The sequence below is a fragment of the Eupeodes corollae genome, chromosome X (genome assembly GCF_945859685.1).
Source record: "Eupeodes corollae chromosome X, idEupCoro1.1, whole genome shotgun sequence".
NCBI lineage: Eukaryota > Metazoa > Arthropoda > Insecta > Diptera > Syrphidae > Eupeodes > Eupeodes corollae.
The window spans coordinates 3,153,876-3,168,820 of record NC_079150.1 but is presented as its reverse complement, the minus strand read 5'-3'; the positions used below and the strand labels follow the sequence as shown (position 1 = coordinate 3,168,820).

Below are 14,945 nucleotides of genomic sequence, written 5' to 3'. Positions count from 1 at the left end.
AACTAGCTACTTAAGGCCTTTGGTGATCGTAGAGGCCGAACAAAAATAACGTTTTGGGGATTTCTTGTTTTTCCAACAAATGCTACAAATTAAATCAAGATTAAAGAAACGGGAGTTTATTATAATACAATTAACTGCTTCGATTAAATTTTGTAATCGATTTATTTGAAGATAGCGGCTGTGTAGCGTTTACTGTGATAAAAAAAGTTTCCTTTTTTAGGGTCCACGGTCGAACTAACAGCTCCTAACATATTTAAATCATAATGAGATCAAAGTAGGGTGTTTATTTTTGACAGTTATTTGTTTTCGCTGATTCCATGGTGGACATTTTTCAAAATCTAAAAAAAAATAACAATGATATGACATATAGTACTCACCCACGGCATTTTATGTTGTATCATACGCTTGAGCTTTCCTCTTTAAATTTCTATAGGTCCGTGCTATTTTATAACATCATCGCGACCAGTGAAATATATTCCTCGGAATTAATTGTTTTACAAAGGTGTTCATTACGCTTTATACTTTACTCTGCCCAACGGGGCAATACGGGTCACAAAGCGTTTGTGTCCTCAAATTATTTTGCCATTATGCCGTTTTATTATACTTATAAAAGTACCTAGGATTTTTGTGATAAGATAGACAGCGGGAACTAGGATCCAAAAACTCAAGCTTAATATGCTCTATTGGAAGATTCTCCAATATTGGTAGATTTTTCGCAAAACATTTTAACTAATATGTCCAAAAGCACTCACGTCCCTTCCTTTCAAGGTCATGGAAACGCTGATAATTTGTCAGCTTAAGAAATATCTCGAAGAATGAAAGCTTTTTTTATGACCGGCAGTATGGTTTTCGTAGCAATAGGTCCACTAGTGATCCACTAGTTTACCCTAACGGACAGTGATACAAATGTTTACATCGTTTTGATAAGAAAGTGTGCTTTTTGTATTGATGAATCTCTTCTACTTTGGATTAATAGCTTCCTTTCGAAACGTTCAATACAAATTTTATTGGATTGTCTTAAATCTGTTACTCATAAAATAAATGCTGCTGTCCCCTAGGGTTCTGTTTTGTCTTTTAATTCAGATCACCTCTAATGGAATGATCACAATATATCACCAAGAACGCTGATAGGTCCTTAGGCTTCCTCCCACTGTGCAAGAAATTTTTCACCCTTCGATGTAACTCACATATTTGGACAGGTGCCCCTAAAACAAGATTAAGACTTTCTATCAAAAAATTGGTTGGCTTCCTGCAATCGTTTGTACTCGTCTAAACATACATTTCTTGATGTTTTATCCACCAACATCATCCAATTTTAATGTGACAGATAGTTTTTGGCCAATTTTTGAAAACAAAAAAAGAAAAAAGTTTATAGGATTTTGAAAGAATTTAAATACTACGAAAATCTAAAGAAATAATTAGTCAATCAAGATTGAACAGAATGGGACGCATGAACAAATCTTACAAGACAGTCGTTATTGCCTTCTGAATAATTGTTTTCTATATTTTAATTTTTGTTTAAAAATGTTTTTGCATGACCTGTTGTTTTCACTTCTAAAATTTATTTTCATATGCTCATATTCATCTGCCAAGAAAATTGTGTTTGAGTCTACCAATTTTTGTTTGTTCGAATAAATGGACAATATTGGGCAGGTTCAGGCGACATAAGGGACTTGAAAGTAAGCCAAGTTTCTAGCATCTTATTGGCCAGCTGCCAAAAAATTGGCAACTTTGGAAGGCAACTTTATTGGAAACTTGACTGGAAAGTTAGTCAAGAAAAATCTCCCTATCAAGTCAAGTCAACTCATGTCAAAATGACAATTGATCATGTTTTTTTAATTCAACTAAAAGATGAACTTTACTATTCAATGATTTATTTATTTTCTGAACAACTTCATTTAATGCTTTCTTTAAAAAGGTCTCTTGTAAATTTGGAAAAGAAATAAGTAATATTTCTTTAAAATACAAAATACAAATCGTGATGGACTTGTAGCTCGCCTGAGGAGTGTTTTGTAAAAAATAATGATTTTGGTAGTTTTTGTACTATGAACTTGAAGTAGAGGCTTGCCTTGGTCAAAATATACGTTCAAAGAATGAAGTTGACTGCAAATGAAGTCCCTTATGTTATCTGAACCTGCCCATTCACTTGATAGAAAATTGGCAATTTTCACCTAATTGGATGTTATTGGAAGCTTTTTGACAGCTCGGCCAATATTGGAAGATTTTCTAATCGTGTATATCAACGGTCAAATTTAAAAACAATTGACACACCGGTTTATAAGGCTAGACGTCTATTCCGTAATCTTGAATTTAAATCAAAATAATGTTTTCAATAGGTTTTTAAAACAGTTCACATACGAACTTAAAATCTTGAAAAATACATTTTTTTTTAAATTGTAAAATAAAATGCTTAGTTGGCTTTAATTATTTTATTTATATAATAAATCTTAATCAAATGCTGAACTCAATATTTCAATCTTCTTGTTCGGGAAGGACATCAAATATTCTAGGTTTGTATATAATGGGAATTTTAAATTAAATTCAAATTATTTGTAATTTTCAATATAATCCATCCTTACATTAGTGCATTTAGAACCCCCTTTAAAAATTAAAAATTAATATTGCTGCTTTTTGTAAAAAAAAACTAAAGAGTGCTTTTGAAACTCATGCTGTGAAATAGAGCGTTTCCATATAAATAAGCAATACACCGTCTGCTGTCAGTTTATTCCTTCTCTTTTTTCTATCAAATCATGGAAAGTGGATGTGGCTTTTATGGGTTCTAATTTTTGTTGTATTCGATCAACAAAATACCTTTTGAGTTCCAAAAAAAAAGTAGCCATAAGCTTTCGGGTAGAAGGAAACTTCTCCAGGATTATGTAGTCTTCTAATGCAACTACATTTACTCCTATTTGCTTTTAGGATCATAATGATGAGCAAACGTTTCTTCTCCAATGTCAATTCGATCAAGAATGTGCATCACCGCACTTGTTTTTGAGGTCATGTAAGCATTCTCAACACCCACTTCGCACTCACTTTTGACAGGTCAAGGCAGTCACAAAATGTGTGGTGTAAGGTACCAATAAAAAGGTTGGTATTCTCTTCTACAATTGTAGCCTTCTCTTGGAAATCCTCCAGTGTAAATTTCTCCACTTTTCTTATTTTTTTTTTTCGCAGGAGTAATCGAGCTATTTGCTCTTTCTATCTCTTTGAAATTTACTGGACCATTTCTATTCTTCTCCAGTACTTTTATCGAAAGGTCGTTAAAATATCAGTGATAACATAAATTTACTTTAATTCGCACAAAAAAAAAGCTTATACAAATTTCGCTTTTCAAACAAATATCTTGTAATAAAAATTACTTATATTTTTTAAATAGACTCAAATATTCCAAGGGACGTGAGATGATCGAATTCATAAGATAACATTTTTTATAGTTAAAATGTTTATGTGCATTTATTACACCAGGTTAGTGCGTTGGATTGTCATGCCAGAGGTCTTGGGTTCAATCCCTACCTATTCCACCCAAAGTTTTTTCACGGATACTGCCTCTTGCGAGGAATTGACAAATTCTGCAAGAGTGTTTCTTGTCATGAAAAGTGCTTTCTCAAATTAGTCGTCCGGATTCGGCATATCCCTGCAATTACTCGCACACATTAATGGTTGAGAGTTGTAAGTCACTACGCCCTGGTTCTCTACGGACTGTACCCTCCATATAACAAGTATTTTGTTTTCGAATTTTCTCAGGAATTAATGAACCGATTTCAATTTTTTTTTATTTTTTAATGCACAAGCTTTCATAATGTCTTAATAACATTTGACGATCAAACATGTCATTGTTTTTATTTTGAATTAAAAATATGCATTATATTTCTTTGAAATTTGATGTTTCGAAAATAGGTCCCTTTTTTTTACGATATTAAAATTTAAAACGTATATTAACAAGCTCATAAATTTTTGAAAACAAATTTTTGTTTGCTGGTAAATTTTTTAATCTTAAAATACAATAAACATATAGTTACAAACTCTTTGGATAAATGGGCAAGTTTGTGCGATCCAGTCGTGTATTTGATTTACTTTTGAAATAGATTTTTTTTGAAAAGTGTAACAAAAATGTTATTGAGCTTTTTCTATAACTCTATAAAAACGCAAATAACTACATTGCATACAAAAACATTGAAATCATTTAAATATTATAGTGATTTCCAAAACCTTGCATTCACACAATTTTTAATTTTCTGAAGAAAAACAAGGAAAATATTTAACTACTAAATCACTGTTCACTTAGTCCAGCGTGCATGACTCAGTCGTGTAATCTACATAACTTAAAAGCAAAGATTTTCATATCATTAAATCAAAACTGTTTCAACTATAATCATTTAATCTGATAATTTTGTTTTATAATATTTGTTTTATACTATTTACAATATAAAACTTAATTTGGAAAATTTGTCTTGACAACATGTTTGTTCTCTTATATTCTCTCTAAATATAAACATGAGTATTTAAGATAAAGTATAAAATTGACTTATATCTTTAATTAATATGGAAATCAGTTTTCTCAAGTTTATCAATATTTTTGTTGGGACCTATCTTCTCGACAACGTATGTTACGTTGTTGGTTTAAACTAATAACTTAATTGATTGTTCGTTTTTTTTATAATAAGCATACACTCAAGGGGATATTACTACCCTTATTATGCAGAGGCACAGTGTGAGCACTAGGAAGAGGAGAGAGGGTTTAAAAAGAGATATCGGTGCACATTGGTTTTGAATTCCTGAATTTTGCAATGACTAGGAAAGACAGAATCTGTTAAGGCATTTCACATTCGCGTAGTACGGCTAATGAACGAATCTCTGTATTGGACAGTACGGCCGAAGTTGGGCTCGGGGGTATAACGATGAGCATTCCTAGAAGCACGAGTATTATGGTTGAACTGTTTAAGGGGAGGAATGCAACTGGCTATTTCACTAGAGGACAAGCCGTTAAAATAACGATAAAAAAAAAGGTTCAGGCAAGAGACCTTACGACAATGTTCAAGCGAAGTAAATGAACTTGTGAGGATAATATCATCTATCAATTTAAATGCTCTACGTTCAATACTATCCAAGAAGCTTCAGTAAGTTGCAGGAGCACCAGCCCAGAGATGGGAGTTATACTCAAGCTATGTATGTAAGTCTTGTAGATAACAGCCAGATCAGAAGGGGTGAAATATTTCTTGCATCGCCTAAGGAAATCCAAACACCTTGCGGCATTTTTGGCGACATCGCGTATGTGATCCACAAGAGGACTTGAATCCATCCAATACTACTTGTATTGAACGATCCGAAAGGTAATTACTATCCAATGAAGCAGGGATTCATGCAAACTAAAAGCACGCATTTTCGATAAGAGAGCCTGATGCCAAACCCTATCAAATGCTTTTGAAATATCAAGTGCAATAATCTTACTCTCTTCAAAGCGATGTAAAGATTTGCTCCACTGTTTCTTGAGCTAATAATTAATCAGCGTTTCCATGACCTTGTTAAGAAGGATGCAATCGGTAATTAAAGGGTGAGGAAGATTTGCCTTTTTGGGGGATGGGCTGGACAAATGCAGTTTTACATCCTCTCGGAATGAGACCTGAGGAGTAGGACAGATGAAAAAGCTTAAGCAGTGGTTTTGCCAGATTTGAAGAACTCCTTTTCAGAACAATAGCGAGGATACCATCCGGACGAATTGATTTATGTGTGTTTAGATCTCTAAGAACTCTTGCCCATAGAATCACTAAGTCGCTTAAGTGCAGGCGGAGTCATAACAATCACTGGCAGCGTAGAATTAGCGGCGAACTGCCTAGCAAAGAGATTAGCTTTTTCTAAAGAGCTAACAAAATTAGTGTCATTGACAACGAGCGTAGGAACAGAGAGGAAGAATTCATCATGTTTTTTTACAAAGGACCAACAATTTGTACTGCCTTTCATGTCATGTCATTATCATTCTTACTTCATACATTTCATTCTCAGTGTAATTTACCCTATAGCCTTGTTCGAGAACCTAAGCCCACGCCTTCATTCACATGTGAATTTCACGCTTTGTGAGAAGATTACAATAATTTTTACTTTTTTTCGATTGGGCTACTATTTACAGTTCAAAAAGTTTTATAAATAAGAATAGAACTAGCAATGCCATTTCCTTAAAAAAAAACATTTAATTTATTTCAATTCGCTAAATGCTTACGTGATCAGTTTTATGTATAAATGGTTAAAATCTACTTAATTTCTAGTTTTAATCCAAACTATATGTTTGACTTTGAAATGATTAAAATTGTCATTTAAGTAAAGCCCTTATAATCGTATACCTGGACTAATAAAATAACATTGTAAATATTATATATGATTTGTCAAAGAAGGAAGGTTACTTATTACCTCGTAGAGTTTATGACCCCTACTGGGAGTTTATTATATTTCATTTTTATAGGAATTTCCATAATTCAGACCCGCTCATATTTTTTATTATAAAATTTGTTATGTACTGCTTTAAACTTTGTTACTAAATGTACCTGAGGACAAAGAATTGAAAATCACGCCCTATTAAAATTGCACAGCATAAATTCATTAACTTTTGATGACCAATGGACAATACATGAGGGGAGGTCATATGAGCTATAAAGCTTATACACTTAAGTTGTGTAAGCAAAGATTTCAAATAAAGATTTGTTTGTAATTAAACGATACTCACTCATTGCTGTCAAAAACGCTGAATTATTTTAATTATTTTCATAAGATCTTTTCTGAGAGAATGAACAAATATTTAAGTTCTTAAGAAGAAACCTTAAATAAGGTTCAATTCTATCTTTTTTTGACGCACATAAATAGTGTAAAGCTTTTTTAAGGGTAAACTCTTTCAAAACTGATTTTCTATTAAATGCAAACACTTATAAGATCTTAAAAAAATTAAAGAAATCTACTTTTTGCATTGGATGCTCTAGAATGCTTTAGATTCAAACACGAATTTAAAAAATATAAATTTCACCAAAACAGCAAAAGTAACACTTTTGTTAAACCAATAATTGAAAAACATAATGAACATTTTTAAATCTATTAATTCAATATAAAAGTGAAAAGAGGCTCTGCAACGTATAATTGTGAGTGCCACTCTAAATTGTTTTCCCAACTTATTTGCTTACCTTAGTTTGTTGTTATTTAATTTTTAGAAAAATTATGTATTTAAATGCACTTATTTCCTTAAATTCAAGAACCAACCATATTTATCTCTCAATTTTTTCAGCTTTGTTGAATCCTTTAAGATAACACTATTTCTAACATTTCTGCGTGAAATGCACCAAATACTCTTTAAACTATTGTATTTTAGCTCTTAAATATGGCTTATTTAGAAAACTGTTGGAATCTTGGAATGCTTTTAGATGTTGGGAGCCGTCCAAATGGAATGGTTAGACAATATCTTGCTGACGAACAGAGTTCTAAGAATCTGTCTGTTAAGACGATTAAAAGTCTGGATCCGTTCTTCTTCTTCTTCTTCTTTCGAAAAAAGTTAGTCAGATGTAGAGTTAATTCTTTTAAAAAGTTTAATTTCATTGGAAAAATTCCTCTAGCCGAAGTTTTCTTGAAAGATTAACATATTTGAAGCACTTTACTTGACTTAAATCTTTTTGGTGAGAGTTAAAACCACACCAGTCTTGTTCTTAAAATTTAAAAAAAAAGCTAAAAATATAGAATTTTGAAAAACATGTCTAACAAATCAATGTTTTGATGCTCAATGCAACTAAACAAATTATTTACAAATTAAATGAGTTTTAAATATGTGTTAGAAAAACATAATGTGGTTCTCAAATTCCGCTGAATTCAAGAAAACAAAATTAACTTAAATGTGACCATACAATTAAACATAAATCAACCTTGCGTTTAAAGGGAAAAAGACATACAAATTAAAAAACAATATAAATTTGTCATGGCTTATTTATACCAACTTATACAACCAGTATATACAGTACAGGACAAAATAAAGTTGGCAAAGTTTGCTTTAGTTAGGTAAAAAGCCAAAAAATGAGTGAGCACAAACACTTTCAACCGCTTTAAACACTTTACCATTCAAATTAATTGAAAGGAAAGTAATTCTTTCATCAAAGACATATTTTTTAATTAACGTTATGTTGACAAACATGATGGAACAGTTTTGGGACAGTAATGCCGAAAATTTCAATTCAAGTTAGAAATATTGTTGTTTTAGACAAAAAATGGCATTTCTAATATGGAAATTGCTGAAAAATATTTAATTAGTGAAGCCTCTTTAAGAAAGATTCAAACAAAATTTCAAATCCTCGGTTTGGTAAATGATAAACTTGGTCGCGGTAAAAAAAGAAAGACTAGTTCCTATGATGATCGCAAAACTATACGGGAAGTAAAAAAAAATCCAATGAGTTCGAGTCGTTTTATTCAAGAAAAGATTGGAGGAATGTTTCACACAAAACAATACGAGGGCTGTTAAAAGAAGCAGGCCTCAAAAATAGTTTTGCTCAACGACGCCTGTTATCGCCGTTTATAATATTTAAAACTATTTGTGTTGCTACTCAGCTTATGATTTACCGACGGCTTAGTGGGATATGTTGGGTTTGTGGAGTTGTGAAAATCTTCAAACTATCAATATGTTTTATTATTATTTTTCTAATTTTCATAACTAATCTTTGTAACTTTAAGTAGAATCACCCTGTAAATTTGATATATTTTGCTAAGCCGCTTTATAACTGAAGCTATGTACAAAATATTTTATAATATACCTAGCTTTCAACATAAAGAAATTGCGGTAAGAAGTCAGTCGATAAATCACGGGTTGGGTACCAACACAAATAATTTTAAAGCGCCATAAAGAACTTTGAATTTCAATAAATTTGTTCGCTATTAAAAATTGTGTCGGCTTTACTTGTTTTTGATAATTTCGACTCCAACAAATCTTTAAAATTATTTTTAATAAATTGTATTTTTGATTCTTTTATTTAAATAAAAGAAATGCCCCCAAAGTGTGGCAAAGATGGTGCCTTTTCAATCTGCCTTATGTGCAGTGAAGGGGAAACAGATCGCATGGTGCAATGTGATTCTTGTGATAAATGGTATCACTACGATTGCGTCGGAGTTGATGATGGAGTGGCTGATGTCAGTTGGAGTTGCGAATTTTGCACAAATCCACGATCAAATCCAATCACTACTAGCGCCTATGCTGCTTCGACCGAACCGCTCAGTGGCCTCATGTCAAGTTTCACAATCCATCCACAAACATCTTCATCGCCCTCGACATCACACCTAGTGACGACAGCAAACGCGCAGCCAAATACGACCACAGGAATACAGGTGAGCTCATCGAGTGTTCAATATACAAACTTCCCGTCATACTTGCCACTCCGGCCAGTTCCTATGGTCACAAGGCAATCGCATTTGATTCCAGAACAACACCTACCGATATCATATGTACCAAGTGGTACCACAGCATTATTTACTGATGCACGAATGAGTTCCCCAATTAATTTCACACGTACAAGTATGTATACACCTACGATGATTACATGGGCAACAAATCTCCATGTTTCTGAAGCGCAACAACATCTGCCAGCAACATCGTCATCGCAACATGAATTTTTGCGAATGACAGCTGAACCAGCAACATTTTCACAACATGCTTCTCAGCGAGTGACAGCTATCCCAGCAACATTGCCAAAAGTTGTTGACGTTTCGCTACAGCAAAAAGAATTGCAAATGGAGATGCTAGAGGAAGAAAAAAAGTTACACCAGCGGTATTTAGAAAGAAAATATCAAATATTATCCAGTTCGGATGGATGTTCTGCAGCTCCACAACAAAATAACTTCCATTTCAACTCATCCGCGATTGGAACATCTCTCGGCCTTGGTCCATCTCCCGCTCAAATAGCTGCGCGACAAGTGCTCCCGAAACAATTACCAATATTCAGCGGCGACCCTGAGGAGTGGCCCCTGTTTTTGAGCAGCTTCAATAACAGCACAGCATTAGCAGGATACAGCGATGCCGAAAATTTAATGCGCCTGCAAGCAAGTTTGAAAGGTAAGGCACGTGAAATTGTTCGCAATAAGCTCCTTCTGCCCAGCTTAGTTCCAGAGATAATACAAACTCTTAAGATGTGTTTTGGTCGACCGGAATACATCATCGAAAACATGATTGACAGAGCAAGGAAACTTCCACCACCAAAAGACAAGTTGGAGAACATTATTGAGTTCGCATTGTCAGTGAGCAACATTTGTTCTACAATGGAAGCTTGTCAGATGTCCGCACATCTTAACAATCCGATGCTGGTCAAGGAGTTTGTCGATAAGTTGCCAAGTCAATATAAGCTGAGTTGGGCTATGCAGCAAAAAGAAGAGCGAGTTCCTATAGTGAAAACATTTAGCACCTGGCTGCATAATATTGCTGAAGCCGCTAGTCAAGTCGTTTCACCATTCTCATCGAAAAAGAGCGGCGTGATGAACACCCACACTGAGGTCAAGCAACCATCAGTCCATAAAACAGCTTGTATTGCTTGCAACTGTGCCGATCACAAGATTTCCAACTGTGGAGCGTTCAAGAAGATGACCTATAACAAAAAATGGGAAATGGTGAAAGCCAACAAGTTGTGTCGCCAGTGTCTTAATTCACATCGCCGAAGGTGTAACCTCAACAGTGAATGTGGAGTTGAAAGCTGCAAGGCGAAGCATCACCCACTGCTACATAAGCCCACCGCTCTTGTAAGTCATGTAAGGAACCAAGTAAGTGAAAACAATTTGTATACGAATCCGAGTGTAGCTTTAAATGTAAATACTCACAGCGATGCTGACGAGGGGGAGAAACCCTACTTTCGTATCATTCCGGTTCGCCTTCATTCAAAAAATATTTTTATAGACACATTTGCCTTTCTAGATGAGGGTTCATCAGTGACACTGATTGAAAGAAGCATTTTTGAAACTCTAGGCCTTTCTGGTGTTAGTGAGCCTTTATGTTTACGCTGGACTGGCGACACAACTCGAGTTGAAGAAAATTCAATTCGAACCTCCATCGAGATTTCAAATAAGACGAGCAAAGCCAAACATACTATGCATGGTGTTCATACCGTGGAAAAGCTTTCCCTTCCGATGCAATCGTTGGACATGGATGCAATCACACAAGGTTACCCTTACTTGGCTGACTTACCAATTCAGTCATACCAGGATGCTCGCCCCACAATTCTCATCGGAGTAGACAACTGGAAGTTGGCAGTGCCTCTCAAGGTTCGTGAAGGTTCCTGGAACCAACCAATCGCCACTAAAACCCGATTAGGATGGACTTTACAAGGATGTGTACCCAATCGTCAACAAGTCTGCTGCCTCAACATACATGCATGTAACTGTGACCGACATTCTGATGATCTTCATGAAGCAATGAAAGCCTTTTTCAAATTGGAATCATCGTCAACCACTATATGTTCACATGAAGACAAAAGAGTCCTGCAGATATTGGAATCAACTTGTAAGTCACTGGATAACCAGTACGAGATTGGATTGCCTTGGCGCCACGATAATCAAAAGATGCCTGATAGCTATAAAACCGCATTCAACCGACTTATGTGCCTCCAGAAAAAATTCAAACGCGAAGCCAACCTGAAGGATAAAATGCAAGCCGAAATAGACAATCTTTTGATTAAGGGCTATGCAAGTAAGCTTAATGTGGTAAAAGTAGCGACAAGCAACAATCCTGTATGGTATTTACCAATTTTTGTCACCCAAAACCCGAATAAGCCGAATAGAGTTCGTCTTGTTTGGGATGCTGCAGCAAAATCCAACGGACGTTCGCTTAATGACTTCCTTCTTACTGGACCCGACCTTTTAACATCACTGGTGGAGGTTTTATTAGCCTTCAGGATTGGCCAGGTGGCTATCTGTGGTGACATTGCTGAGATGTTTCACCAGATCAAGGTGAGGGAGCAGGACATGCACGCACAACGATTCTTATGGTGGGAAAAGGAGGACCCATTAGATCAGCCTAGCTGTTACGTCATGAGTGCCTTAACATTCGGGATGAATTGCGCTCCCTGCATAGCGCATTACATTCGCAACAAAAACGCCGACCAGTTTCAACAACTTCACCCTCGAGCAGTGGAAGCCATCAAAAACTACCACTACGTAGATGACTTCATCGATAGCGTGGACACTGAGGAGGAAGCCCTGTGCTTGGCAAATGATGTTAAGACAATTCACTTGTCTGCTGGCTTCAATATCCGCAATTGGGCGTCCAACTCTTCTTGGGTAGTTCATCAGCTGACCAGCAACGGCTCTCCTGTACAAGCTCATAAGACTTTAGGGTCCACTGAGAAAGTCCTTGGTATGTACTGGGATCCTAATAACGATGTCTTTAAATATATTTTTAGATTCGTTCGACTGAAGCGTGATGTGTTGGATGAGCATGTAAGACCGACAAAACGAGAGACCTTGCAAGTTCTCATGTCCATATTCGACCCTCTTGGTTTCGTTACCTGCTTTACCATTGGGTTGAAAATCCTTCTCCAAGAAGTCTGGCGTTCCGGTATTGATTGGGATGGTGAGCTTTCTGAAGATCTGTACTCCAAGTGGCTTCAATGGAAATCTTTGATACCATCAATAAAAGCTATTGAAATTCCCCGCTGCTACAGTCGACTGCTGGTCAATTCCGAGAATGTCCAAATACACACGTTTGTGGATGCTGGAGAACACGCTTACGCAGCAGTATGTTACTTGCGTGTGCAACGTGGAAACGAAGTCTCCGTCGCCCTAGTAGCTTCAAAATCAAAAGTCGCCCCGCTTAAACCAGTCTCAATTCCGAGACTTGAGCTCCAAGCAGCTGTTTTAGGCATAAGACTGTCTATTAAGGTGCAAGCAGTCCGTCGTCTACCTATTACTTCCAGATTTTGGTGGTCAGACTCAAAAACGGTTTTGAAGTGGCTGCGAATGGACCCCAGGAAATTTCAACAGTTTGTTATGTTCCGTGTGGGCGAGATACTGGAGCATTCGAACGCCAAGGAGTGGAAATGGGTGCCCTCAAAACTGAACACAGCCGACCTGGCCACAAAAGTATCGTCGCAGATAAATAGCGAATTGTGGTTCACTGGACCGAAGTTTTTGGCCTATGGAGTTGAAGATTGGCCAACATGTGATGACCTTGGACCCGCCGATACAACAGAAGTTAGACATCATTTGCTTCACGCTACAGCTTTAAATGTACGAACTTCAGTTTCAATAAGCATGAACGTGGAATACTTTTCTGATTGGAGACGACTATACCGTGCGTTGGCTACGTTCAAGCTATACATCGAAAAGCTAAAAGCTGTTGTCCGAAATAAACCCATTCCAAGCCAAGTGTCTTATGAAATCCTTCAAGACGCTAAGGTACAACTCTACAAATGCGCACAGATGAGTGTATTCAGCCAGGACATATCGAACTTAGAACGGGGTAAGATTATTAACAGCAATTCAAAACTAATACCTTTGAACGTTTACCTAGATGGTTCTGGCATTCTAAGGATACGGAGTAGAGCTGAGAATCTTAATAATCAACCAGATGCTATCGTCTTACCAAAGAATCATCACGTGACGTTCCTGATTGTTCGTTCCTGGCATGAGAACCACCACCACGTATCACACGAAACGACCATTAACAAAATCAGAGGGATGTTTTACATTCCACGACTGCGTGTACTATACAAATCCGTGCGGAAGAAGTGCCAAAGGTGCAAAAATTACTATGCTATGCCTGCAGTTCCACAGATGGCCACCTTACCAGCTGCAAGGTTAGCAGTGTTCGAGCGCCCTTTTACATTTGTTGGCATTGATTATTTTGGGCCCATTTCCACAATAATTGGACGAAGACGCGAGAAAAGATGGGGCGTAATATTTACGTGCCTCACCGTTCGTGCCGTGCACATAGAGGTGGCACACAGCTTAGACACTAGCTCATGCATTATGTGCATACGGAACTTCATATCACGCCGTGGAATGCCTCGAGAAATCTATACAGATAACGGCACAAATTTCAAGGCCACTGAAAAAATTTTATGTGATGAATACAAAAACATCAACTACTCAACTGTTGCGTCCAAATACGATGGACTTAGATGGAAGTTCAACCCACCGGCAGCACCGCACATGGGAGGGGCCTGGGAAAGGCTTGTCCGATCCATCAAAACTATATTGTATAGTATGGCTCCAAGGAACTTCAACGATGAAACACTGAGATGCGCGCTATGGGAGGTGGAATTCTTAATCAATTCCCGTCCACTCACATTTGTGTCACTTGAGTCCTGCGACGACGAAGCCATCACCCCAAATCATCTTTTACTAGGCTCAACAACTGGGTACAAGCCTATTTGCGAAAACGACATAGACCTGCGACAGCGTTGGCATCAAACCCAGGTGTTTGCTGATAGATTTTGGCAGAGATGGGTAAAAGACTACACACCTATGCTTGCACGACGAGGTAAGTGGTTTGAAAAACAGCCTCCTTTAGCCCCTGGTGACGTGGTTGTCATCGTGGACGAAAACCTACCCCGAAACAGCTGGCCAAAGGGTATCATTGAAAGCGTAGTAACCGCGAAAGACGGTCAAGTCCGAAGAGCTATGGTGAAAACTCAAACGGGAATGCTAGAACGACCAACAAGCAAGATTGCCGTCCTAGACGTCGATAAAGGCTAAAGTAAGCTCACTCCAAAGAAGCTGCTTACGAGGGGGAGATTGTTATCGCCGTTTATAATATTTAAAACTATTTGTGTTGCTACTCAGCTTATGATTTACCGACGGCTTAGTGGGATATGTTGGGTTTGTGGAGTTGTGAAAATCTTCAAACTATCAATATGTTTTATTATTATTTTTCTAATTTTCATAACTAATCTTTGTAACTTTAAGTAGAATCACCCTGTAAATTTGATATATTTTGCTAAGCCGCTTTA

General features: G+C 36.6%; 2 protein-coding genes across 2 annotated transcripts in view; both read left to right on the top strand.

Annotated features, from left to right (window-relative positions):
• The window catches only part of LOC129953277 (polyamine-transporting ATPase 13A3), a 39,207-nt gene that overhangs the window by 693 nt on the left and 23,569 nt on the right, over positions 1-14,945 (top strand). The window lies entirely within an intron of this gene.
• On the top strand, positions 9,018-14,815 carry LOC129953275 (uncharacterized). The gene is made up of 2 exons (XM_056066285.1): positions 9,018-13,453; positions 13,505-14,815. The coding sequence occupies exons 1-2, from the start codon at positions 9,046-9,048 to the stop codon at positions 14,689-14,691; spliced, it is 5,595 nt and encodes a 1,864-aa protein (XP_055922260.1). The 5' UTR covers positions 9,018-9,045; the 3' UTR covers positions 14,692-14,815.

What these genes read in the sequence shown, in the direction of transcription:
- LOC129953275 (XM_056066285.1), top strand. Translation starts at nt 9,046, where the DNA reads ATGTGCAGTGAAGGGGAAACAGATCGCATGGTGCAATGTGATTCTTGT. An exon ending in CATATCGAACTTAGAACGGG is followed by an intron (nt 13,454 to 13,504) that starts GTAAGATTATTA and finishes ACGTTTACCTAG; the next exon opens with ATGGTTCTGGCATTCTAAGG.